The sequence below is a fragment of the Bos javanicus genome, chromosome 7 (genome assembly GCF_032452875.1).
Source record: "Bos javanicus breed banteng chromosome 7, ARS-OSU_banteng_1.0, whole genome shotgun sequence".
Lineage (NCBI taxonomy): Eukaryota > Metazoa > Chordata > Mammalia > Artiodactyla > Bovidae > Bos > Bos javanicus.
This window is the reverse complement of record NC_083874.1, coordinates 5,898,862-5,925,859: the sequence shown is the minus strand read 5'-3', so window position 1 is coordinate 5,925,859 and position 26,998 is coordinate 5,898,862. Positions and strand designations below refer to the sequence as shown.

Sequence of the window (26,998 nt, the reverse complement as noted above, 5' to 3'; positions counted from 1 at the left end):
GGAAGCTGAGGGGTCAACCATTAGTGTCACCCCCTCAGCCAGGAGGGTCCCCTAATGTCCATGCCGTGCCAGGCTCTGGGTAGCATGGATGGAGCACAGGTAGGACCAGGCTCCATGTGAAGCCCAGTGATGGTAGCCCAGGAGCTTTCTTTGAGCCTTGGCCTCCCAGAGCACAGGGGCAGTTAGGCAGGCTGCAGGCAAGGAAGGCAGTGCCAGCCACTGGGTCACAGAGAGGTCTCAGCCCCAGGATCGGTCCTCAAGAACACATGTCCTCAGAAAGAGAGCCCACTGTGATAGAGCAAGGAGAGGGGGCTGGACCCCAACAGGTGTCCTGACAACCAGAGAGGCTCAAGATGTCTTCTTCCAGCAACAGAGGTTTGGGTTTTGTAGAAGCTCAGCAATCAGGCCTGGACAAGCATCCAAGTCTCTGACCAACTGGAAGCAGGACAGACACCATGGTCTTGGTCAGTCCACAGACGTCCTGTGAATCTGAGAAACAGTGCATTGCTGTCCAGCCGGCTGGAGTGGACATTCACTTGTGCACAGGACCTCTCAGAAAACACCCACCCAGGGCAGAAACCAGCCCAGCTGCCAGTGGGAGAGCTTCATCCCATTCCAACCTCAGTCCCCTTCTGGGGACAGGGCACACCCAAGAGACCTTCACTCATTTGTTTCCGTCTTCCCAGATGTCCCGAGATGGACATGGGGGAGATGAGGGTTCCAATGGGGAACATTCTGGAGGGCTGAGGCTGCTTTATGGCTAAGCCCTAGCCCAACCTACAGGGTGAGACCCCGGTTCTTCCCTGTTTTCAAAGGACCATGATTGATAAATTTGTCTTCACTTGACAAGCCTTCAGTCAGGGCCAAAAGGTGCCACCCACACCACCATCTGGGCCCTTTCTACCCATCCCCTAGAGCCACAGTCCTGGCATAAATTCCACAGATGCCTTTCCTACTACAGAACTGGGCCACAACCTTCTGAGGCCAGGCTGGCACGCCCCCTGGTGCCCTGCATCACCCCATATCACCTCAATTAAGTCCACATTTCAAGGTCTGACCTTAGAGGTCTCCATCTTCTAAATGCCAATTTCTAAAAGTTTTTTAATTACGTGTAACAAAAAAAATTTAAACTGGCTCAGGCACAGAAGGGGAAGTCTGGGCTCATGGAACTGAAATGCCCAAGGGTTTCAGATGTGGCTTGATCCAGGGGCTCCAAAAGTATCCTGTGAAATTGGTCTCCTTTTTGGCTCTGCTTTATCCTAATTTCCATCCTGCCATTGAATCTCACTGGCCAGCTCTGGGCCACATGCCCTCCCTAAACCAGTCGCTGTGGCCAGCGAAATGGAGGGCTCTATCTGGGCTGAGATCAAGGGACAGAACTCGCCCCAAACATTTCTCCCAAGGACACTGGGGCCCAGACACCATGATTAAGGGTTGACCAAAGAAAACAAAGGGACTTCCCTGCCAGTCCGGTGGGTTAGGCCTTGGCATGGTCGGGGAACTAACATCTCATAAGCCGTGTGGTGCAGCTAAAAAAGGAAGAACAATAAAGTACTTAGTCCAGGGTTTGTGTGAATGTATGAGGCTCACTTTCATAGGCCAGAATCTAAATTCATCTGCTCAGCCCAACTCCTACAAACTCATTGGCTGACCTCTGGCCTCCCCTTCCAGCCTGTTTCCACACAAAACTATCCCACACAAACACATTTTAAAAAACCAGCAAGTAGGGCTGTTAGGTTGTAGGTGTTCCAGCTGGGCTGGGAGTGGGTCCCCATGGTAGGGTGCCTTCTGTGTCACCCCTCCCCCGACTAAGATGATGGAGACTGTGCAGGTAGGAAACTTCTTTATTATTGGCCGTGATTCATCCATCATGTAGTGTCCAACATGGATTACGTGTCCAGAGGATCAGTCTGGCACTCATCACCCCTGCCTGGCTGCAGCTGCCCCTCCAGTCCAGACGCCAGGACTTTGCCCATCACACCAGAGAAGCCACACCCCCACGAGTTTATTCTTGGGGTACCAAGGGACAAGGCTGTCCTGGGATTGGACCCTCTGTCTCACCCCTCATTTTCATCAGGGTTTCTGGGGAAGACTTGACTGGAGTCTAGACAAATCAGTCTCTTTTTGGTTTCATGATCATTTAGAAAACAGAAAAGACAAACATTTCACAGTCTTTAAAAAATAGGAGTCTGAGGAGGGAAGCCAGGGTCCTCTGTCCGGGGGAGCACCCTCCCCCGCCCCGGAGGCCTGAGCATCCGTGTCCCTTGAGGTCTGCAGACCTGGCCCTGTCTGGTCACTGGCCTGAGCCGTAGGGCCAGTTGAAGGTACTTCCTGACAGCAGCATGTCTCGGATCAGCGTCTCGATGGGCGTCTTGCCCACCAGGCGCATGAAGAACAGCTGGGAGATGAGGGAGGCCGGGACGGCACGCAAGGCAGGGAGCCGCAGCAGCAGGCGCCCAAAGCGCTGGGGCTGCGATGGGTACTGGGCCCGCACATACTCGGTGAGGGCCACCTGCGCCTTCTCCTGCAGGCTCTCCACATGCGCTGGGTCTGAGAGGCCGCAGGCATCTAAGGGACAAGGGCAAGGTCAGAAGAAGAAGTGGCAGGAGGACACAGGACCCCAGGGCTGACCGGGGCTAGGGGACACCACTCAGGGCTGTTGGTACAGAGGAGGGCACTCAAGGGAGGGGAGACAGGACCCAGCGCACAAATGGGGTGTCTAATATCTAAGGCACTGTTGGTCCCCAAGAGATATTAAGGTGGCCTCATCTGAGGATGATGACACGGAGTGCAGGTCGTGATGTCTCAAGGGTGGAAGGGCCCTGACTAAGGCATTTAACAGGGAGACAGGTTCTAATCAAGCTTGAGGAGGAAGGAATTCCCTGGTGGTCTAGTGGTTAAGACTGCACTTCCACTGCAGGGGCTGCCTTCAGTCTCTGGTTAGGGAAATTCTGCATGCCAGGAGGTGAGGCTGAAAACACCCCAAACAAAAAGCTCAAGGGGAAGAGGGGGCTGGCAAGGGGACTTGGGAAGAAAAGCAAAGCCTAGAGAGGGTATTCAGACATACTAAACAGACCTCCCTTGTGAGTGAAGGTGACAGGTGAGAGCCCTATGAATGTCAGGGCAGAGAAAATGTCCTGGGTAAGTAAAGAGGGGCAAAGCCGTATTATTGGATAAAAGCCACCTCCCAGAGTAGCCTGGGTCTGGCTCCGCATCCTTAGTTCCAGGAGACACCTAGTGGGACCTCCTTGCAAAATGCAGAGTCTGCTATGCCACCACTCCCACCACAATAAAGCAGGGCTTTGGCGGTTACTGAAGACTAGGAAGGAACTAAGATGCCTCCGCCCCTAGGTGGGAGGGGCTTCAAGCCACACACCCTACCCGATCCAGCTCTGCTGTGGGTGGCCCCTGAAGGCCTTCCGGGGGTGGGGGGGCAGGTTGGGAGCCCTGGGTCAGTGGTCTAGGGTCCTAGGAATCAGGGAGCGAAGGGCCCAGGAGACCCCAGAACCAGGTGTCAGAGAACCCCTGCCTTTCGTAAGTGGAAGGCAGTCCTCCATTAAGTGGTCAGTAACAAGAGGAGCATCCTGATTTGGCAGATGAGGGTCACAGAGTTCAGGGAGAACGGAAATCAGTAAGTGACGGACAGAGCCAAGTGGGCAGACCTCCCCTCCCGCGGCCCCCCACCTGTCATTCTGCCGTCAGTGCCCACTGAGCACGTCAGTGCCCACTGAGCACGATGAACACCTTGATGAGGGGGTGAAGGTGGGGGGGGTCTCAGGGAGCCTGAGAATCAAGGGGGGAGGCTGTGGGGCCTTAAGACATGGAGCCGTGGGGGATCAAAGTTCTTATGAAGGCCTGGGGTCAGGGAGTGGGGCCATCACAGACGGTGTCAGACCGCCTGCATCGCTTCCTCCACTGTCCCCCAACAGCGCTAAAGGCGCATGCAGGGACGCAAGTCTGGCTAGCTGTAGATCCGGAAGTGGAGGACTAAGGGGGTCAAGGTCAGGAGCTAGGTCTCTCCCCTCCGCCACCCAGCCCCTCCCCAGGCCAGAGCCCCCCCATTCCAGGGCGTCTCACCAGGTGTGAAGAGCGCGATGGCCTTGAGGCAGCCATACTCCGCGGAGTCAACCTGCAAACGGCCCAGTTTGTCCACCTGTTCCTGGAAGGCGCGCACCTGGTCCATGAAGGCCACGGCACGCTCGGCGGCCATGGGCGCGGCATGCAGGCCGGCGGCGGCCAGCAGCGGCGCCGTGTGCAGGGGCAGCGCTGCCTGCGCCGCGTTCAGCACGAAGAGCTCGCTCCAGCTGAGGCGCAGCAGCGCCACCTGGTCGGCCACCGGCAGCTCGGGGAAGAAGGGCGCGTGGCGCGCCCACTCCACGGTGCTGAAGAGCAGCCGCGCCGCCAGCTCACACACATTGTCGATGCCCAGCACCGCGCCCGCCGCGCCGCTCCCGGCTCCGAAAGCGCCCGCGGCTCCTGCACCGAAGCGCCCGGCCGCCGCGGGATAGGGCTCGGCACGCAGCAGCTGCGCGATCAGCTCCGACACCGGCTGCCCCGGGAAGAGGTCTCCGCCGGCCACGGCCAGCGCAGAGCCAGGAGGGCTGCCCGAGGAGGCTGCCACAGTGCCCGGTAGCGAGTGCGGAATTCGGCCGCGCTGCACCGCTGTGAAGGGGAGATAGAGATGAGGGGGTGGGGAGGAGGAGAAGGGGGAGGGAGATTGCCAGCCCGCAAGAAATGCGGAAGGTACAGGAGAGGGAGGAGGGGAGTGGGGACAGGGAGCGGGGCAAGAATCAGAAGATGGGGAGTGAGGACACGGGAAACCAGAGAGGGGAGCGTGGGGTGTGAGGAAGGCGGGGAGGAAGTAGGGGGAAAGTGGGTACCCCGAGTCATGGGGTGGGGCAAATAGGGAGGAAGAAAGGTTGGAGATAAAATTATCAGAGGGTTACTCATTCCCTCCCCTCCAAGACCCCAACTCAGCCTTTCCCTGAACCCCCAATCCCTACCTCATGGGCACAATGCTTGTTGGGAGGACAGAGGCCAAGGTCTTGCAGGCCCCACCTTGCTCCACCCTTGTGCCCTGAGGTCATGTCCAGCCACCATCAGGCTACTTCTTTCAGAGAAGGAAGTGCGGGGTTGGGGGGGGCATCTCAGGTGGAAATAGGACCACTGGGTGAGGGCTAATTCACATACCCGCCTCCCCCTCTTCTGGACTGTGTGAGCTCCCCTCTGCAGCCAGGGAAGCCAGACCTATCAATCATGTCCTCATCTGTCAATCATAGGAGTCTAAGAGCTGATAATGGGTCTAGGGGGGGCAAGCACCTTCCTAGGACATGGGCACATAGCCAGCCTACCCCTCAAACAAGTGATCAGTAGGAGCTGGCACTGATCTCTCCTATGGAAGTAGGATATTTCTCCACCTCCCAGCCCCACCCTCCAGGTCATGGCCCCCTAGAGCAGGTCTCATCTGCCTGGGCCTCTGCAGTGACCTCAATGTTAAGAATGAAATCCTGGTCAGTAGCAAAAAGTCGCTGTTAGCAAAAAGTAGTGTTTGTTGCTCAGTCGTGTCCGACTCCTTGCGATCCCACGGACTATAGGCCGTAAGGCTCCTCTGTCCATGGGATTCTCCATCCAAGAACCCTGGAGCGGGTAGCCATTCCCTTCTTCAGGGGATCCTGACCCAGGGATTGAACCCGGTCAGTAGCAGGTGCTCAGTAAACCTGAGATTCCATCAGTAGCTTTGCCTGTGATGGGGAAGGACCAAGTGCTGGCCTTGGCCAGTGCCCCCAGGGATCACGTAGGTGACAAGAGGAAAGCTGAGGTGCAAGGAGGAAGGGTGGCTGCATGCCAGCCTGGCCCATGCCACAGTGGGCAGGGTGGAGGGGCTGACTGGGCTGGATGCCCAGCAGAGACTAATTAATAAGCTTTAATGAGGTGACATGCCCAAGTCTCATCACCTCCATGAACTTCTGGTCAACCCACCATGGAGCAGAGCGGGAGAGGGACCCAAGTGGGAGCTGAGGGCTAGCAGAGCTGATCAGGGAAGCAGCGTTCAAGCCTTATCCCATGTGATTTGAAGTCCCAGGAGCCTCTGTCTGTCAAATGGGTGTAGCTGGGTTGAGGGCCAACTGCTAAGTCGCTTCAGTCGTGTCCGACTCTGTGTGACTCCATAGACGTCATCCCACCAGGCTCCCCCATCCCTGGGATTCTCCAGGCAAGAACATTGGAGTGGGTTGCCATTTCCTTCTCCAATGCATGAAAGTGAAAAGTGAAAGTGAAGTCGCTCAGTCGTGTCAGACTCTTAGCGACCCCATGGACCGCAGCCTACCAGGCTCCTCCGTCCATGGGATTTTCCAGGCAACAGTACTGGAGTGGGGTGCCATTGCCTTCTCCAACAATGAATCCCAATTAACCTCTGGCTCACTTGGTTCTAAAGCCCACTGCCATCATTCATCCATCACCCGGCCACCTCAGGGTCTTTGCATTTGCTGTTCCTGCTTCCTGAGAACCCCTTCCCAGCTCTTCCTCCCCATTAAGCCCAGACTGTGTGGGTTCAAATCCCAACCACAATTAGATTGCTCTCTGTACTCTTTCCCCACCCATAAAAGTATGCAGTTGATAATCATGACGATGATAACACCAATCACTGAATTAAATGAGAATGTATCTAACCGGCTTGGAGTAGCTTTTGGAACATGAAAATGAAAGTCACTCAATCGTGTCCGACTCTTTGGGACCCCATGGACTACACAGTCCATGACTTCTCCAGGCCAGAACACTGGAGTGGGTAGCCTTTCCCTTCTCCAGGGGATCTTCCCAACTCAGGGATTGAACCCAGGTCTCCCACATTGCAGGTGGATTCTCTACCAGCTAAGCCACAAGGGAAGCCTAAGAATACTAGAGTGGGTAGCCTATCCCTTCTCCAGTAGATATTCCCAACCCAGGAATCGAACCAGGGTCTCATAGTAAGAGCTAAATGGATAGTAACTCAAGCCAAGAAACATTAAGCACCTTCTATGTTTTAGAACCTGGTGTAGGCTCTGGGGATGTGTCAGAAAACAAGACAGACAAAAGTTTCTGACCTTGAGGAGCAGACATTCTGATGGAGGAGCAAGCAAATTATAAAGCAAGATAGATGGCCCGAATAAAGGGGTTGCAAAGGGTAATCAGGAGGGCTTCTCGGAGGAGGTGTGTTTCAGCAAATCTTAAAAGAAGGTGAGAGAGGAAGCCATGTAGGTGTCTGGGAGAGGTGTTCCAGACAGAGGGAGCCACCTGTGCAAAGGCCAAGAGAGGGCTGTGTTCGGGTCATGATCTGAGATTTATTATTTCCACCTCGAGACTCTGAAGATCTGAAGCCTGGATTTGATGTGGATTTTAGGTCAAATTCACAAGTGGAGACAAAATCCAGGTTGCGGGGGTGGGGGTATGGACAGTCACCCCCAACTTCACATGACCAAAGAGAGTGATCAGATGATCTTAAGAGAAAGATTCTGGGCAGCTGTTCCCAGCTTCTTTCACAGAGACTCAGCAGAGAAGAAACCAACAATAAAGCAGGAGAGACTCAGCTTTTAGACACAGAGAAGAACTGCCAGCCTGGCTGATAAGAGTCCAGGCAGAGACACGAAGTCCAGCCTTGGAGCCGACATTGAAGTGGGCCGGATTCTGCTCCCTAGCCCAGTGCTTCGTGCAGAAGTCTATAGGTTCCACCTGAATTCTAAGAGTGATCGGTGGAGTTCTAGACCTAGCTGCCCTGCACAGATCCACCCAAGTCCCCAGGGCAAGGACAAGAGGCTGGGCCTCCCTCTGGCTCCCAGCATCCCCGGTCAGGCGGAAGGGTGAGCTGCCCTTTGCCTTAGTCGGGTGAGTTCCTGCCTTGGGCAAACACAAGGCAGAGGGTGGAGGGAAAGCAAATCAAAAAAAAAAGTACATCATTGTTCAGAAAGTGGTGGCCAGGATAGAGGGCAGAGGGTTACCGGGGTTAACTTCAGGTTCCCTGTTCCTTAGGCCGGGTTGGGAGAGGTGGTGGGGAGAAAGGTTCTAACATGGGCCAAAGTCGGGGAGCCCCTTGCAGCCCAGTTCTGCCTCAGCCACCAGGCAGCCACAGATAATTGGATTCCTCCAGCCCAGGGCCAGATCCAGGCCCACGGGATCTCAGGATCGGTGGTAACGAGGTTAGCAGGCGCCAGACCCCACCCTCCATGGCTCCCAGACCCCAAGAGAGGGAGCAAAGGGCAGGCTGCTTGTTCACCCTCTGCCCACCCCACCCCAGCGAGTACTCACCTTCCTTCCTCATGCCCACCCGGAAGCACTTCTTGAGGCGGCAGTATTGGCACTGGTTCCGGTGATGCTGGTCGATCTGGCAGTCACGGTTAGACCTGTGGGCATGCAGAGGTCACCAAGGGAGTCACCATGACACCTACATTCTGGCCTGGGAGCCACTTTGTGAGACGTCTTAGAAGGTTGCACCTGGGAACCATCAGGACCAACCCCCATCCCTACCAACAACCTGGGCTGGGCAGATGACCCCAAAGTGGCACAAAGGTTAAGCCTGCAGGTGTGCAAAGAGGAAAGGACAATCTGGGGGAGTGGAGACAGATGAAGATCAGTCTGTGGCAAAGTGGATTAGCATGCCAGGGAGGGTTATGTTGGAACTGGGTTTTGAAGGATGAATACAAGTTCCCCAGGTGACCAGAGGCAGTTCCTGGCAGAATGACAATGACACCCAAAAGTTTTCCAGTTACATTTTACTTGGTCCTTGTCAGGCCAGGGGACAGGGTCTTTGTCCCAGGGCACTGTGAGAGCAGAGAAGGAACATGGTCACCAAGCAAGACTTTGTGAGTTGACTAAGAGATGAGAACCCAGGCCAGTCCTCTTTGGGGTCACAGCACCATGGGGCCCCAACATTACTGCCTGGCACGAGGCCACCATCAATGTAAGAACAAACGAAGGAATGAATGAATGAACTCCTGTACCCCTCCAAGATGTCAAACCCTTCTCTAGAAAGACCATCCAACACCTAACTGAGCCCAAGAAACTTCCTCCAGGGGGTCCTCGGGGATTGCTGGTGCCTTTTCCAGGGACAGGACACATGGCCCCGCCCTCTGAAGCAACGAGTTCCGTCCAAGGTCAGTCACAAGTTGAAAGGTTCAGGCCTTTGTTCTTCCAATGTCCCCAGCGCCCTTTTTCCCTTGGCCCCTGTTCTATGTTCCCTCCATCTCTCTCTCCTCTGAGCCTTTTGAGGCCTAAACCAAGGGCTGGAGTCCCAGCTGGGCACCAATCGGGTACTCAGAGCTAGTCACAAGGTAAGACAAATACTTAATGAAGTTAAAAAGTCAAACACATCTTAGCTGCGGACACCTAAGGCCTGACCCTTGGGCAGCCACTCCTCCACTGAGCCTTGGTTTCCTCATCTGGAATTGGGAGGCCAGAGGCCAATTCTATATGGGATGCACTCATTCTGGAGAAAATTGGGAGTGCAGGTTGGGGGGGTGTCAAGACTCAGGCCCCACCTGGGAGTCCCAGTGGCCAATTTTGAAGAGGTGAAGCTCCAGAGGGCCTCTGTGTCCTGCAGCACCAGCCTCCGAGCCCCCAGGAAGAGGCCCTACTAGGGCAAAGGGAGCTCAGGCAGAACCAGAACAAAGCCCAGCAGGCAGGCAGTGGGAGGGTCCTGGGCAGCCGGGTGGAAACAGCCAGGCTTGGGGCAGGCAGGCAGGGGCCTGGCTCGGGTCCCGGAGACTTCAGGGGAGGCCCTGAACCTTCTGCCTCAACTTCCCCAGTTGTAGAGTCAGGAGAGATCTTCTGCCCCTCCAGATGGGAAAACAGTAAGTTCTACCTGTTATCCCACCTAAACAGCACATGCTTTGCCAGACCCCACAGTCCAACTCTGCCTTCTCCCTGGGCTTCTGGCTTTCAGTCCCATTTGATCATTGCCCTCTTGCTTACACACCTTCTTCCATGGTTCCCCATTACTTTCACTCCAGAATTTCTGACCCACTTCGCTCTAACTTCTCCCATGCCTGGGTGGTCTCACATTACATCACTGATCCCCAATCCTGCCACTGAGTGTTTGCTGGAGCCACACTCTCTGCAGGAGTGCCCTTCGCTTCTACCTGCTAAACCCCTCATGTTTCAAGGTCCACCTCCTGTGGCCTTCCTCTCTGACCCTCAGGCAGAGCTCCTTGTTCCTCCTGGGACCCCAGACCATCCCTCCCTTTAGCCCAACCCAGACACCACATACTGGGACACCTGTGTCTCACTGTATCTCCCTCAAACTGGGAGAAGGCTGGGCTTGGAACTGGGGTCTTTTCTAGGGTACTGGCATCAAACCACCCACGTCAGGCCCCGAGGGGTCTTTGTTGATTCAACCTGAGGCTCAGAGAGAAGCAGTAACTTCTCCCGGTTACACAACACAGACCTTCTCAAGAACGTGCCAGTGCCGAACCAGGTCCCTCTCCCTGGCCTTGGTGCTCCCACTCTAAGGAAGCCTCTGGGACCCCCAAACCACCTGAGCCCCTCCCCTGCCCTCCCTAAAGACCCGGCCAGAGAGCACACAGTTATTCCAGCAACAAGAATGAGGCCAAAGTCTGGTGGCCCAGTTAGCATTGGAGGAGGGAGTAAGCCAGCTCCGCGCCATACAGAGCCGCCCCCAACAGGCCAGATCTGGGGCCAAATTCCTGCTTCAGGTACCCAGGGCCCCACCCAGTAGCCCTGCCAACAAGCCCTCCAACAGCAGCTCCCCCTGGGGAGGTCCTGACCCAGACTTGCCTGGCTCCCCACCTTCCCAACCCCACAGTTCTCTTGCTAAGCCCCAAGTGGGCAGGTCTCTCCCTGGGTGACCCAGGGCAGGTGCCAAGAGCTTTCTGGGTCTTAGTTTTGCCCATGTGGAAAATGGGACCCTCCAAACGGGCTCTCCAGAGACCAAGCATGTTCCTGGAGGATGCAGAGTAGGGGTTTGTCAATGGAGGAAAAGGGGACTCAGCAAAAAGTGATGTGAAAGGCGGGGTCCTGGACCGGACACCCAGTGCCAGCAGCTTCTCCCCTAGACGTAATGCCCCGTCGGGAACCAGAAAAGCTAGCCAGGTCACACCCGGCCAGTGGGGACTCCAACCTAGGACAGCCTAGGGCTGCTTCTTGGAAACATTCATCCCCACCCAGTCTCAGAACCGACAAAAGTTTCAGGGATTTTCCAGGATCCCAATTCTGCACCTACTCCTAGCTGGGGGCGTGTAGAGGGGGTTGCGGGGCTGAAGGAGCCAAGATACGGTCAAATCCAGCCGCCACCTCGGACCTCTCTCGCAGCAGTTTCCGGTGACCCAGGGCCCAGAGAGCGCCCATGGGGGTTCCCCCTGACGGGCAGGCCCAACCCCCACAGCAGAAGTGTCCCTCTCCCCCCGCCCCATGCGAAGGAAGCCGCCCTCTGCCACCTAGTTTCGCTCCAGCCGCCGCCTCAGTAGTCAGGGCGACTTTGGAAGTGATATTTGACCCCAAGGGCGCGCCGTATCGATCCGCGCGGCCGCAGACAATGGCCCCCGGACGCTGTGAGCTCCACAGTCCAAGTTCCACGTTCGATCCCCACCCGGTCCCCGGCGCGCCGAGATTCCCAAGGGAAGGGATGCCCTGGGATTAGGGACCCACCCCTGACAGCACCCCAACCCCTCACAGCGCAGAGCTGACCCCTCTCCGGAGAAAAGGAAGGGAGGAAGGAGGAGCGAGTAACTGGGGCGGAAGCCGCCAGGGACCACCTGATAGGGGGACCTGCACCGATACAGCGCCGACTGTATACACAATCTCAGGAATGTGATGGAGAGGGGGCGAGGGACCTGTGCCCCGATCTCTGACGGGAAGTAGAGAACCAGGGAAGGTCAGCGCCAGGCCCAAGGTGACCGAGCAGGTCAGAGGCCCGGCCCGGGTGCCGGCGGCGGTGCGCTGAGAGGGGGCTCACCGGCAGGTGTAGCTGAGGTTGCGGCGGATGCTCCGCTTGAAGAAGCTCTTGCAGCCCTCGCAGGTGAAGACGCCGTAGTGCTTGCCGCTCGACTTGTCCCCGCACACCACGCAGTCCACCTGCAGCCCCGGCCGCTCCTCGTCGCCTGGCTCAGCGTCGCTGGCGGCACCGGGGGGTGAGGCCGAATCTTCCTCCGCCGCGCGCGGGTAGCCGCCCGCCTTGTCCACGCCATTCGTGTCGCCGCCGCCCCCGGGGCCGCCCCAGCCGCCGGTCACCATGGCCATAGCCCCCAGGCAGCGGGGCCGGGGCGCCCCCTCCGCGTTTCTCCCTCGGGGCACCCCTCTCGGCCCGGGGGACCCTAACCGGCGCGCATCCGGTCCCGGTGCGCGGGGGTCACACGGTTGCACCCCCCAAAAAAGTTTTGCAGCAACTTCCTGCGGCCGGTCCGCGCGCCCGGGCGGAACTGGTCGGGCCGGTTCCAGGTCAACTTTCCCACGCGTGCGCGGGGCCGGGCCCCGGACCGGGGGGGCGCGCTAGAGGTGCTGGCCGGGGGCCCCGGGGACTCGCGCCCCGCCGCCCTGGGGCCCCGGCGGGGGAGCTCGGGCCATGGCCCGGCCCAGGCAGCGCAGGGGGTGCCCTCCGGCCTGGCCGCCGCTCGGCCAAGGGCTGCGGCCAACTTAGCGGGCTGCCATCCGAGCGCGGGAGGCCGGGGGGAAAGTTTGGCCGCAAGTTGCGCGGCCGCCCGCGGCGGGGGGGAGGGGCGGCGAGCGTGCGCCGGGGCCGGTCACCTCACCCCCTGAGTCCCCCAGGGCCCCCGGCGGCCGCTCGGGGCCTGCAGGACCGCGGGCCGGCGCTTCCCGAGCTGCCGCCCCCGCTGCGGCCGCGCCCGCCCGGCCTGGGCCTGTGCCTGAGCCCGAGCCTCGCTCTCGCCGCCGACCCCGCGCGCCGGCCTCGCGCTGCGGCCGGTTTGACACACAACGTTCCATTCGCGGGGCGGGCGGGGGGCGGGGGCGGGGGCAGGGGCGCGCGCCGCGGGCTGGGGGCGGGCGCTCGTTGCCCCGGCGACGGCCGCCCTTATAAGGACATGGGTGGCCGTGCGCGGCGCCCGGCGCCCCGGCCGGCGGGAGGGGCTAGGGCGGAGCGCGGGGCCGCAAGGCCTGACCCTCCTCCCTCCCCTCCCTCGCTCACCCCACTCCCACCCCCGTCCTCGCCCGGCTCCAGCCTTAACCCCTGCCGGGCCGCGGCGGGAGCCTGGGCCATTGCTGCCCTCTGCCCTTCCGCAGCCTCGCCAAGATGTCTCTCTAAGGCCCTCCCCTCCACCTCCGGCCTTGGAAGTTGTGTAGCTCAACCGCCCTCGAGGCGCCCCTCGGCACCACCCCCTTGCATTCCCGGCAGAAGCAATAATGGGGGGCCGGTTGCACCGGGGGGCACGCCCCTACGCAGTACACACACACCACACACACCACACACACCCCTCCTGGGGCATTTCTTTGCACAGTTGCATGATGGATTGTGTTTGCTTCCTCTTCCAGAAAGTCCCGGCGTCCGACCCCCACCCCACCCTTTCTCTGCTTGGGCTAACACCTGGTGTTCGGAATCTCCGGGGGGGAAGGGATGTTGTGGTCTGCGGCCGGCAGGGGCGCGAGGTCAGGGGGCCCCTCTCCAGAATTTCAGGCTTCTGGGGGCAGGGCGCCCACCCGCCCAGCGAGGCTGGAGGCAACAGGAATGCCCACCACCCCTGACGGCGGCCTGCCCCCTTTCCCCTTTAATTTCCTTTTCTTTCTATGCTTCACAGAAAGAGCTTGACCAGGGGCCGACTGGACTACAGATGTCTCTTCCAGGCTCCCCAGAGTTTCCCAGCTGCTGCTCTGCCTCCAAGTCACTGCCTCCAAGACCCCGGGTAGCGGCAGCCAGCATATATTAAACACCCTTTGTATGCTCTCCTGGCCGCCCTGGGCAAAGAAACCTGAGCCTTGCTTCTGAGCCTGTTAACCTTTAACCGGCTGGAAAAGCCCTTCCTGCAGTGACCTTTCACCTTGGAGTCCTGAAGGTCCAGGCCTTATCTCCCGCCCTGCCCTGGGCTAAGCTGGACACTCGGACACGTGGCTGGGCCTCTAAGGGCTGCAGGCAGGAGAGAAAGGTCCTCTGCCCCCACCGGCCCCTACACCCTCCTCTCTCAGGAAGGGTCCTTGAGAAAAGCCATCCCCCTCTCCAGTTGATGTCTGAGGGGCATCCTCCCTGACAAGGGCTGGAGATGTTTGGAGATCTTGCTGCAGTTAACAGGATACCAAGGTTCTGGAGAAGCCAGGCAATGGATGCCCAGCCCTGGGCCTCTGGGCCTCCTGGGGAGGGTGTGGCTGGGTATGAGGTGGGGGGCGGGGGGGGACGACGTTTTAGCAAGTACAGAAAGCAAGAAGCACTAGGGTTAGACATGAGGAAGGACTTTCCAAGGGTCTGACTAGAGTGGAGTTCTCTGCCCCATAACCTGCGTTGGACTTGAATGGTTAAAGAGGACGCTTTAGGTCCTGACAGTCCAGTGGTTAGGGCTCCGTGCTTCCACTGCAGGGGACATGGGGTTGATCCCTGGTCAGGGAATTAAGATCTCAGATGTCCCAAGTAAAGATCACGCATGCAGCAACCATGACCCGGGGCAACCAAATTTTTTTTTTTTTTTAAAGAGAGAGGACACTTTGGTTCGGCGGCCCAGGAATGGGAGGCGCTAGCTGGGTATTTGGGGTGACGATGGGTGTCTTAGGTCCCTGGTCTGAACTGTTTAGTATCCTCGATGGGGGCGGACGTGGAGGTGGGTGTCTCAGAGATGAGAGCCAGAGACTTGTAAGGAAAAGAAGGCTCAAGGAGTCAGAGGGGGCTCGGAGAAGGGAGGGGACAGGGAACTAGAGTTTGAGGGACACAAGCCTAGGGGAGGGGTCCGGGGGCAGATTGGAAGAAGGTGTGCCACAGATTGCGGAACCTCGAGGTGATCCAACCTTTCAGGGGGGCTGCCCCGCCTCCGCCCAGGAGCTCTATAGCCCCCGCAGCCCCTGGAGGCCCGGGTCGAGGGGTAGTGCTGAGGTCCGGCCCCGCCCACCTGACCCCTGCCCGCGGCCCCGCGGTGACATTTGACCTTGCAGAGGCCGCGACCAGGGACAAAGAGGCCTGGGCCCATCTGCTGCGGGGCACCCGTGGGAACAGCAAGACCCGGCTCCCGGTGGCCTGGGAACCTGCCCCCGCCCCCCAACGGCGACCTCAGCTCCCGCCCCCACCGCCGGGGCGAACTCCTTCCCCACCTTCCAACAGGTGACCTTGCTTCCTCCCGGCCCCACCCCACCCCACCCCCGACCCTCCGCCACGGGCAACCTAGTGAGACTCGGGGAAACGGACAAGAGGGTCGTACAGTCGGGTCCTCTGCCGGGCTACGGGCGACCTTGCCCGCCTGAGTTTCCCTGCTTTCTGCAAAGCCTGCCTCGGTCCGGAGATTGTGCTTATGGTTCGAAGGTCACCAGCCCCCAGCGCTGGCCCGAGGCTCCTGTGGATCCAGGTTGAGGAGGACCAGGTTGAGTCTCGGCGGCTGACTAGCGCCGACCTCAGGTCAGCCTTGCCCTGCCGGGAGAGGCAGCCGCGCCGCGCACACACCTGCACAGGTGCTGCCTGGAACCCCCCCCCCCCCCCCGCCACGAACCTCACCCCCACCAGGCTGGGAATGAAAATCTATCTAACCCGCGTCTTGAATTTCAGCTACCACCCAGGAGGGGGCAGCTGGCCACTAATCCGGGGCGTCTGTGTCGAGCCTAACCCCCTTTCCCAACTCTGCCAGACTCCTCTGGAAGGGCAGGGGGCGTTGCCTATGTAAATAAGATGCTAATCACTTGCCTGCTATTAATCTGACACTGGCACCTCCCAGAGCTCCCATCTCATGCAGGTGAAACTGGCAACTTTTCAGACTGGCCAAGAGCCATCCAGACGCTCTAGGGCAGTGTACTTCTTTGCCCATAGTTAGCAAACCTGAGTTCCTCAACAACAACTGTATAACGCCCCTGAGATCTCTCACTTGCAGAGTTTCTTCCCTTTGCTCACCACCCTAAAGCCCTTTACCTTAGCGCCACATTCTTTGAATGCAAGTTCTAAGGCCACCTCTGATTCCCCCTTCCCCCTCCCTCCACTCAGGGATCAGTGCTCTTCCAGCTAATATTTCACATGCTGAACTGTTCAGGCCTCAGTCTTCCTTCTGGGTTATGGGTATCTTCCTCTCGGGAATATCCTTCAGAACAAACCTAGCATTTCCTTGGGAAGCAGGCGGGCAGGGGAAAGTGTGCCCTGCCCCAGTAGACACGTTGCTTGGCTTCTGGAGACAGATAAGGGTTGGAATTTCAGCTCTGGCTATGTAACCTCACTGAACCCTGAATGCCCCCAGCCAGTCATGGGAATCCTGTCTCCACAGCCCAAGTTGCTTCTGCCATGATCCTTCTGACGTCTTTTCGCATGCCACGTGGGGTCAGACCAAAGATACAGTGTCTTTCTCAAATGCCAGCCCTCTCCCCATCAAACCCCAGACACTCAGGTATATCAGCCCTCATCACACAGAACATGCCTCAACATGCAAAGTCATGCCACAGGACACAATGTCACTCCAGAACAGTTTATGATGTGACCTAGCACAACTATCTGGCATGTCCAGACACAGCCAGAGTAGGGCCTAGAGAAAGGTCTCCCCAGGCCGCGAAGGCGGGCAGGGAAGTCTGGACCTCTCTAGGGCCCTTGCGGTGGCTTCTAGCACTGCCAGCTCCTCTGCCTGTCGGGCTTCCATTAGTGTCATCTGCTGCTCCAGCTTCCGCCGTTGCTCTTCTTGCTTCCGGTGGGCACCTCGGAAGGCCATGACCAAGGTGCTGAAGGGAGAAGGAGGCTGAGCCAGGAAACAGCCCCCCATTCCACCCAAGACAAGGGCTATGTACTCCCAGCCCCAGACAGAAAGTCTTTGAGATTGGATCTTCCGGGGGTCCCAGCATCACTCAGCAGGGGCTGACACACGTCAGGCACCAGAGGAGGTGTGGAATGGATTGAACCTGCCACCCACCTTACAGGGGGGAAGCTGTGGCCCAGAGAGAGCCAGGGATGCCTCTGAGGTTACACAGAGAGACCCACCTGTGAGCTTTGCATAAATCACTGTTCAGCTCAGCACTCTGAGCACGTCTGGCTCGTCCCTTCCGAGCCACCTCTTCTAGCTCTTCCCGCAGAGACTGCAGCTGCTCCCGCAGCCCCAGAGCCCTGGTACAAGGGTGGAGAGAAAGGAGCTCACAGACATAGCCACTCCTGTCTGCGTTCCCCACTCCCACCCACCTGCCCAATATGTTTCCATGTGAATACAACTGTACACCCAGTCCTCCACTGTACACAACACCCCAGTGGGCTCTCACATATTACCCCTACCCAGGCCAAACACACCCCAGCACAGTACCCAGGCCACACACATCCCAGCACAGTACCCAGGCACACACCGAGTCAGTGATGCTGACAGTTCCTGGGTCAATTCTTCGGGGTCCTGCATTTTGCTCACTTGGCCTCCATCAATACCCCTGCTGCCACCAGGGACAGCAGGAGGACCCTGAGGGAGGCAGAAGGGAGGGTAGTGACATTGACCTAGGCTGAGAGTGTGTTCAGCCCAAGCTGGACACTGAAGTCATCACAGACTGTGGTGGCTACAGTCCCTGCTCTTACAGAGCCCCCAGTCTTATGAGATACCCCAATAAGGATACAGTTGTTCCCTAACAAGGGAAATAAATAACAAGAGATCTCATTTTCAGGCAGTTCACAGGGACTTCCTAGAGGAGGTGATGTCCAACCTCAGACCTGTAGGAAGTCAAGGACTTAGATAAAGAGGAAAGTGACTGGTGTTCCTGGCAGGGGCATAGCACTTAGAAAGGCATGGAGGTAGAAGAGATGATTCAAAGGAGGGTTCCAGAAGCCTCTAAGGCTTTAAAACAGAGGATAGATATGATTAGACAGTAGGGGCAAGAAGGAAAGCCTCAGGGAGTAAGCTGGAGCCAAATTTTAGGAAAATATGAAGCATGACCTGGAGCTGTTGGAGTGGGAAACGGGGAGTATGAATAGCCTGGGGGTGGGAAGTAGAAGGGACAGGTGTGACTGGAAGACACTAAATCCCTTGGGGCTTATTGGGCTCAATGCTCTCAAAGAAAGAAACTCCGAAGTACAAGCGTGAACTTTCACATGCATTTTTACCATTCAACTCCTTTTTTTGGTGCAGAAATGGAAACTGAGGCTCCAAGGAGGCTAGGATTAACCAGGACCACATATCCAGTAGTATACTGCTATCCCTACCAGGCCAAGGCAGGGTCACTCACCTGGGGCCACTCCTCTTCATCTCCAGTGCTCCCACCTCCACTGCTGTCTCCACCACTGCTGTTGGCCTCGCCAGTCCGAAGCTGTGCCCGCTCCCAGCGCAGCTGCTCCAGCAGGAGCACGTGGGCTGGGCCCTGGGCTCGGAGGGCAGCCTCCCGCAGTTCCAGAGCCCGCTTTTCCCGCCGCACCAGCTGTAGCCGCAGCATCAGGTCCTCTAGAGTCTCCTGAGAGACCAAGGAGAGGGTAGAAAATTTGTGCCTTGAAGGTCAACTGTTGAGAAAACTGAGCCTCTAAGAGGTGCCCACTGAGGGCTGCTCAGGCAAGAATCCTAACCCTTACCTTGATCTTGCATGATAGGAAAAATCCTTCCATAAAAAACTACAGCTGTAGAAATAGCCATTCAGAGACAGCAAGTGTCTTAGACAAAGTCAAGTAGAAACTCAATGGTAGCGTCTGGAGTTTCTCCAAATTCAGAACCTCAGCTCTTTGATGTGTGTGATAGCTGCTCAGTCATGTCTGACTCTTTTGCAACCCCATGAACTGTAGCCCGCCAGGCTCCTCTGTCCATGGAATTCTCCAGGCAAGACTACTGGAGTGGGGTGCCATTCCCTTCTCCAGGGGATCATCCCGACCCAGGGATCAAACTCATGTCTCTTGCATTGGCAGGCGGATTCTTTACCACCTGAGTCACCAGAAAAGCCCCCAGCTCTTTCATGCCAGGTTACAAATTTCAAACAATATCCAGCAAAACTCTTCCTTACTATTTGGTCCCCTAATTGCATCTCACTCAGACTCAGCAAAGGATTTGGTCCCACCAGGAAAGATTGACACAGTGACCACAGCCCATGTGTACCCGTGTGGCCGCCAGGTCCTGCTGGATCTGCATCTTCTCCAACCGGGGCAGGGCTGGGCCAGGCTGGGTCCCCAGAATGGCCTGCACCATGGCTTCTGCATGGGGCACGGTAGATATGGGCACCCAGGTGGAGCCAGGCTCGGAGGGAATCTTCACCAGAGCACGGCGTTCCTGGAGACGCTGAACATAGCCCTGGAGCTGGGAAGCTACCTCCTGTGAGGTGGGCTTATCCACACTGCTGCCTTCGGGACTACGGAAGACAGAAGAGGCCTGTGTGAACTCTGCTCAGCATGGCTACGCTAACTTCATGGCAATCCTGGTGGGCTTTGTCATCTTCCATCTTACTGACCATGACGGTTCCTTCCAAGGCCATCTGTGGTAGGCATGGTCAAACTAACATGGTGGGCACCATAATGTAAACCCAAACAGGTAACATCAGCCCACTGATGATCATTCATCAGTGATGAATGATGAATGAAAGCCACCATGCCAATGGGCACAGTCACTCACACCATCACAGGGAAGCCATCACACCAACTCAATGAGCAACACTGCTCAACCTGCCAACCCTGTTATGCAGCATTATGACAACCCCTATGGGTACCATCATCATGCCAACCCCATTAAGTACCATCATACCACCTAATCAGTGGGCACCACTATCCATATTCATGCCACCCTGGTTGGGTCCTATACCAACCCCGATGGCTGTCACCACCATGTCAACTTTGTTGAGTAGAAAACAGCCAACTCCAGCAGGCCTAATGCCAACCATAGGAGCCATGCCAACCCCCAATATAGGGCCAGTTCTGGGAGCCCCATTCTGCAACCAGAGCCCCGCTCACTGGCCCACCCAGTCCCCAGGGTTCCCAAGGGCACCTTGGATATGGATCCTGCAGTGTCACTCCATCCATGGCAGCCTTCTCTTGGACTAGGAGCCTCTGAGCTTCCTTCTCAGCTGCCTCCAAGTCATCCATGAAGGCTTCTTTTCCAGCTCCTGAGTCTGCCTCCCGGAGAGTGAGTAAGGCGCTATATGCCTCCTCACAGTGTTCACTGTGGGACAGCAGTTCTGAGCACTCCAGCATACCCATCCTGCTACGTAGGTGACATCCCCACTTGGAACTGTCACTCCTCCTCCTAACCCCAACCCTGGGAGTTTGTAAATTCCTTCAGCACTCTGGGACGGAAATTGCCTTAAGTTAATTTCCACGGCAAGGGCAAATACTTTTCAGAGAGGGCTCCGTTTCCTCGATATCCTTTGAGGATATCCATTTCCTTCCCAGGCGGTGAGTCGTGGGTGGGGTGCACTGACCTATACTGCAAGGCTAGACGCAGCGCGGTGGCCTCAGCCTCCTGCTGGCCCAGCTGCATGCTGAGGCCCTCACACCGGCCCTTGTACTCCTGGAGCACAGCTGACAGCAGACGGTTGAAGCATTTGAGCTTCTCAATGTTCCTGCCTCCGGAGGTGGGGGAAAAGGGAAAAGTGAGTGACTTTGAAGGGCAGTTAGGACACCATGGATTTCCACCCTTCCCCACCCCACCCCCACTCCGGCTCCAGACTCTTGGCTTTATATCCCAGCTGGGCGGCACCAGTGCCCTTATGAGCTCAGCATTTGTGACTCTTACCCTCGGAGTTTCTCCATCTGGGCTTCCATGATGTGCATCTCAGGCGCAAGGGGCTGGGTTGGGAGGGACCCAAGCATCTGGCTGCTGGAATCACTCTGCAGGCGCCGGAGCAGGGGGTGAGCCCGGGAGAAGGGATCCTGTCAAAAAGGGGTGACTTGATTCACCCAGAATTTTCATTGAGAGCCCAGCATCATGGGTTTAGGCCTTTTGCAATCCCCGAAGCTATTGGATCACATGACCAGGATTTGAGTCTCATGGCCCCAAATCCTAAGGATCTGAAACAGACCATGGTTTTTAGCTTCACACACTCACCTGTGAGCCCCAGGTCTCTCCATCAGCCCCAGAGCTGCTGGAACCACTACCTGAGCCACCTGCTTGGTCACAGGAAGGAGGTGGAAAGGGCTCCAGCCTCAGCAGGGAATCCTGCAGCTCCTGGACCTGTGGGGAAATGGGGAGTGTAAGACTGGGGTGGCTCCAACCACCTGCTATTCTTCCCTAAGACCTGTTCTTGGAGCAGTGGCAAGAGCACTAGCTGGAAGGTAGGACCCCCCAGATTCTCATCCTGCCAAATAGCTTCTTGTACAACCTTGGGCAAGTCATTCAGCCATGACTTGGTCAGCCATTCAGTCATGCAGTCCCTGAATCAAGACTTCTCTTTCCAGATGTCCAACGGGTACATGAAAAGATGCTCATCATCACTAATCTTTGCATGCGTGCATGCTCAGTCACTTCAGTCGTGTCTGACTCTTTGCGACCCTATGGACTGTAGCCTGCCAGGATCCTCTGGCATGAGAGTCCATGGGATTCTCCAGGCAAAAAAAAAAGAAAATATATTGGAGTGGGTTGCCATGCTCTCCTCCAGGGGATCTTCCAGACCCAGAGATTGAACCCATGTCTCCTGTGGCTCCTGCATTGCAGGCTGATTCTTTACTGCTGAGCCACTGGGGAAACCTCACTAATCCTTAGGAAAATGCAAATCAAAACCACAATGAGATACCACCTTACATCAGTTAGAATGGAAAGCATCAAAAAGCCAAGAAAGGGACTTCTCTGGAAGTCCAGTGGTTAGGACTCCGTGCTTCCACTGCAGGAAGCAAGGGTTTGATCACTGGTCGGGGGAACTAAGATCTTGCATGCCTTACTGAGTGGCATGACCAAAAGAAAAAAAGAACGCAAAAGATAAGTGTAGGCGAAGATGTGGAGAAAAGGGAACCTTCATGCACTGTTGTTGAGAATGTAAATGGGTACAATCACTATGGAAAAAAGTATGGCAGTTCCTCAAAAAAGTAAAAATAGAACAACTATATGATACAGCAATTCCATTTCTGGGTATTTCTCTGAAGGAAACCGAAATGCTAACTCGAAAAGACATCTGTACCCGCACATTCATTGCAGCATTATTTACAAGAGCCAAGACACAGAAGCAACCTAAGTGTCCACTGATGGATAAATGGATAAGATGTAGTAAGTATACTTTTAGAATTAAATATTATTCATCTGTAAAATAGGAATCTTGCCATTTGGGACAATATAGAAGGACCTTAGTGTAGGAGCCGCAGGAGACGTGGGTTCGATCCCTGGGTCGGGAAGATCCCCTGGAGGAGGAAATGGCAACTCACTCCAGTATTCTTGCTTGGAGAATTCCATGGACAGAGGAACCTGGTGGGCTACAGTCCATGGGGTCACAAAGAGTTGGACACGACTGAAGTGACTTAGCACGCACACAGAAGGACCTTAAAGGCACCATGCTAAGTGAACTAAGTCAGCCAGACAAAGACAAGTAGTACATGATCTCACTTATAAGTGGAGTCTAAAATAAAACAAGGGAGTTCCCTGGTGACCCAGTGGTTAGGACTTGGTGCTTTTACTGCTGTGGCCTGGGGTTCAACCCCTGGTCAGGAACCGAGATCCCGCAAGCCATGCAGCAGGGCACAGATAGATGATAGGTTCAAATTTTAAAAAACTGAACTCACAGATACAGGGAACATGTTGGTGGTTGCCAGAGTTTGGGGGGAGGGGTCAGGGAAGTAAAATTTTTTTAAAAAAGACTTCTCTTTCCCAGCTGAAAAATGGGCTCCACTCCTTGTGCTGGGCTTCCGCAGCCCAGGTCTCACCATCTGTGTCCCTCCTGCCCTGACATCACCTGGGCTCTGGACTCAGACGTAAAACTGTCCCTTTAATGACCCCATGTGGGTGGCTCATGGCATCTTGAGCTGATTAAGGCCTAAGAGCTCTGGTCTCCCTTCCTCCAAACCTGCCCCTCCCACAGGCTCCCTACGTCTCACTTCCAGTCTCTAAGGCGCCCAGTCCAGGTCTCGTCCTCAGCCCCTCTCTAGCTTTAACATCCCACCTGCCAGCTCCATCTTCAGCATTCCCCTCAATCTGCCCAGTTCTCACAGTCTCCACAACGTTGCCGCCTCCTGGATGGCCAAGATTCCACCTTTTCCCCCCACAAGCTGTTCCTCCCAAAGTCGCCAGAGGGCGCCTGTGAGCACCTGCATTAGGTCTCCACCTTTGTTTGCTCAGAGCTCTCCGTGCCTCCCACCTCACTCAGAGCAAAGGTTCAAATCCTCCTTGAGGCCCACAAGGCCCTCCGGGATCCGCTCCCAACACCTCGGTACACTTGTCTCCGCCTGCTCAGCCCTATACTGGCCTCCTCACTGTTTCTTGAACACACTAATCACACTCCAACCTCCAGCCTTTGCATATACTGTTCCTTTTGCCTAAAATGCTCTTCCCCAGTTCCTTACATGGTTCCTTCCTTGCCTCCTTGTGGTCTTTATTCAAGTGTCATTTCTTCGGTGGGCCTCTCTGATCCTCTTAACTAAAGTTGCAAGGGATCTTTGTCTCTTTGGGGTTGTGGACAAAGGTCCATATAGTCAAGCTATGGTTTTTCCAGTAGTCAATTATGGATATGAGAGTTGGACCATAAGGAAAGCTGAGTGCCAAAGAATTGATGCTTTTGAACTGTGGTGTTGGAAAAGACTCTTGAGAATTCCTTGGACAGCAAGGAGATCAAACCAGTCAATCCTAAAAGAAATCAGCCCTGAATACTCATTGGAAGGACTAATGCTGAAGTTGAATACTTTGGCCATCTGATACAAAGAGCCGACTCATTGGAAACGACCTGATGCTGGGAAAGATTGAAGGCAGGAGGAGAAGAGGGTGACAGAGGACGAGATGGTTAGATAGCATCACCGACTCAATGGACATAAGTTTGAGCAAACTCTGGGAGATGCTGAAAGACAGAGAAGCCTGGAATGCTGCAGTCCATGGGATTGCAAAGAGTTGGACACGACTAAGCGACTGAACAACAGCAAGGCAAGTCAAAGCTCAAAAAAAATCTTCACAAATGAACAAATGATTCAATGTGTCTTCTGCCAGGCCTGCCTCCCTCCCACCAGGGATCCCTGGGAGGCAGCCCTGCCCTACTCACCTCTCTCTGCAGCATCTCCTTCTCAGCCTGGAAGGCCTGCAGGAACTTCTGTGTGCGGATCAGCTCATCCTCCCGGCTGCCCAAGGCCAAACGCAGCCAGGCGTTCCTTTCAGCCAATCGGGCTGCCTCCCGCTGGCAACTCCCAGCCCCCTCTTGCTCCAAGCAGGGCTTTGGTGCCCCCTCGCTTCCATCCTTTGCCTCCACTGGCCCAGGACAGTTTGGGGGCCGGTGGCGCCAGGCAGCAGCGGCTGCTTCCAGAGAGCTCAGCGCTTGCTGGAGAGTCTGAAATATATCAGGTCCAGAGGGGACGCCCTCCCCATCCTGTGGGGCTGCCTCTGGGGCCTGGTGGGTTTCCTCACGGGGCCGCCCCTCAGGGGCTGGGGCTGGTCCCCTGCTAGAGTCCCCATCAACTTCTTTGTCAGTCCTGTGAAGAGGTGAGAGATGGAAATTTCTGGAAATGGGGTCATCTGGGGTAGCTAACACACAGAGGGTTCGTAACAAGGCTAGGGCTGCAGGGCCTTGAAAGTCAGGCCAAGGGCAATGGGAGACATGGCATGTGTGTGTCAGGGAGGGACATAAAAAACATCTGTGGGTCGGAAAGATGTGCCAGGCCTGCAGTGGGGGACACAGACCAAGTGGGCCTTACCTGCTCTCCAAGCCCTGCCCTTTGACCTCCACCTCAGGGCCCAACAGTTCCAGCTTGGTGCTATCTTGAGATGCCACAGGGCCCGGCTCAGAGCTCCCACTGGCTGCCTCAGCCTCCTCTGAACTCTCTGCCACAGGGTCCAGCTCACCCTACAAATGATCCCCAGGGCTGAGCTCTGAGCCAAGCAGATCTGGGTGCTGGAGTCTTGCAGGGTTGGGTGTGGCAGGAAGGGGGAACACTTACGGGCAAAGCGTGTCTCCCTCGCCGGCTTCGGGGCCGTGTGGCCCTGGCACTCATTGTTATCCAGAAATCAGTGTCTTCTGAATCCTCCTTTATCCTCACCCGCTAAAACCACAACCTGACTTCAGATCAAAGCAAATGACAACCTCAATTTCCTCTTCTGGGAAATGGGCACTGATTTCACTTCTCCAAAGGGATCTTGAGTTATCAATGTGGATTTGGCACATTTGAATGCCTCCCCTGATGGTCAGCTCACTACCTCTCAAGGTTGCCCTAATCTCTTCTTTTCTGTCTCCTTTATTTTCCTCTCTCTCTTTGCTGCCCTCCCTCCCCTATCCGGGTTTGGGAGGAATTCAACAGTCCTCTCTCCTCCCCAGGGCTCTCCTGAACCATAGATTCTAATCCTGGGATTTGGTGCCCTCAGCCCGCTCTACTCCCCTATCCTCCTGGGGGGTACCTTGGTCAGAAAACCAAGTCCTGAGACATTCTTGGGGTCACTCTGGCCACTGCCCGCTCAAGCTCGGGCTGGCCAAGGCCAGCCTGGGAGGGGCCGGGAAACAGGAAGCCCCATCCCCAGCCATGTGACTTGCTATTGTGTAGTTTCCTCGTCAAGGGCAGAGGCTTCCTCCAGCCCCAGCAACAGGACACAAGGCCAGCTCCCGAGATGTCAGTCCCTCCTCGCCTCTGCTCCCAAGGCCATGGCTCCTCCAACTCTGACCCTTAGATTTTATTTCTTGGAAGCTAGAGTACCGCTCTGGGCTGATGCTCTTCACCTGGCTTCCCTGGGAACTTCTTTGCTCTGACTGTCCCTTCAGTGTCAGCGTTCTCGTTCCACTCCAAGTCACAGACAGACCTGGGGTTGGGACCCCTGAGCAATCGACGGTCCCTTCTGAGCCTCAGTTTCTTTGTCTGCCTTCAGTGTCATGGGAGGTTTTTGTTTTGTTTCAAAGCAAAAAAAAAAATTTCTGAAATATAGCTGAGTTACAATGTTGTATTAGTTTCAGGTATGCAGCAAAGTTTTTTATTTTTATTCTTTTCTTTTAGAACATTACAAATTCTTTTTTATTCTTTCTCAGGTTCTTTCCATTATAGGATTACAAGATACTGAATATAATTCCCTGTGCATTATGTAGGTCCTCGTTGTTTATTGTATATGGTGTGTACCTGATAATCTCCAACTCCTAATTTTTCTCTCCCCCGCTTCCCCTTTGGTAACTATAAATTTGCTTTCTTATGTCTGTGAGTCTATTTCTGTTTTGTAAATAAGATCATTTGTATCATTTTTCCCCCAAATTTAACTGCACACCTTGTATTTTATTTTTAAATTAAAAAAATTTTATTTATTTATTTATGGCTATGCTGGGTCTTCACTGCTGCGTCAACTTTTTCCTCTATTTGAGGTGAGTGGGCTTTTCATTGCCATGGCTTCTCTTGTTGCGGAGCAGTTTTGAGGCACACAGGCTTCTGTAGTTGCAGCTCATGAGCTCAGTAGTTGTGGCTCCTGGGCTCCAGAGCACAGGCTCAGTGGAGCATGGGCTCAGCTGTGGAGCATGGGCTCAGTTGCTCCATGGCATGTCGATCTTCCTGGACCAGAGATCGCACCAATCTCTCCTGCATTGACAGGCAGATTCTTTACCACTGAGCCACCAGGGAAGCCTTGTATCATTTTTTAAGATTCCACATATAAGTGATATCCCTGGAGGAGGACATGGCAACCCACTCCAGTATTCTTGTCTGGAAAATCCCAGGGACAGAGGAGCCTGGTGGGCTACAATCCATGGGGTCACAAAGAGTCAGACACAACTGAGCGACTAAACAGCATTATAAGTGATATCATATATTTGTCTTTGTCTGACTCGCTTCATGTAGAATGATAATCTCCAGGTCCATCTATGTTGCTGCAAA

General features: G+C 55.8%; 2 protein-coding genes and 1 long non-coding RNA gene across 4 annotated transcripts; 1 reads left to right on the top strand and 2 right to left on the bottom strand.

The window, feature by feature from the left end:
* Nucleotides 1-1,826: 1,826 nt before the first annotated feature.
* NR2F6 (nuclear receptor subfamily 2 group F member 6) lies at nucleotides 1,827-12,554 on the bottom strand. The gene is made up of 4 exons (XM_061421679.1): nucleotides 11,939-12,554; nucleotides 8,278-8,372; nucleotides 4,078-4,662; nucleotides 1,827-2,568 (listed from the first exon to the last, which is right to left on the bottom strand). Exons 1-4 carry the CDS (start codon nucleotides 12,220-12,222, stop codon nucleotides 2,294-2,296), a joined length of 1,239 nt encoding a protein of 412 aa, XP_061277663.1. The 5' UTR covers nucleotides 12,223-12,554; the 3' UTR covers nucleotides 1,827-2,293.
* A 384-nt stretch (nucleotides 12,555-12,938) lies between these two features.
* LOC133250445 (uncharacterized) lies at nucleotides 12,939-13,879 on the top strand. Its single transcript, XR_009737329.1, has 2 exons — nucleotides 12,939-13,584; nucleotides 13,734-13,879. It is a non-coding gene; the product is annotated as an uncharacterized LOC133250445 (long non-coding RNA).
* Nucleotides 13,880-16,560: 2,681 nt separating this feature from the next.
* USHBP1 (USH1 protein network component harmonin binding protein 1) lies at nucleotides 16,561-25,680 on the bottom strand. 2 transcript variants are annotated; one of them, XM_061421671.1, is made up of 13 exons: nucleotides 25,551-25,680; nucleotides 25,097-25,215; nucleotides 24,854-25,002; nucleotides 24,208-24,631; nucleotides 21,084-21,209; nucleotides 20,772-20,908; nucleotides 20,458-20,598; nucleotides 20,025-20,198; nucleotides 19,146-19,395; nucleotides 18,295-18,516; nucleotides 17,431-17,537; nucleotides 17,078-17,200; nucleotides 16,561-16,821 (listed from the first exon to the last, which is right to left on the bottom strand). In XM_061421671.1, exons 2-13 carry the CDS (start codon nucleotides 25,148-25,150, stop codon nucleotides 16,632-16,634), a joined length of 2,097 nt encoding a protein of 698 aa, XP_061277655.1. In that variant the 5' UTR covers nucleotides 25,151-25,215; nucleotides 25,551-25,680; the 3' UTR covers nucleotides 16,561-16,631. The 2 variants fall into 2 exon arrangements, with proteins under 2 accessions (XP_061277655.1, XP_061277656.1); XM_061421672.1 differs by having other exon boundaries at nucleotides 25,097-25,198.
* Between the last annotated feature and the right edge of the window lie 1,318 nt (nucleotides 25,681-26,998).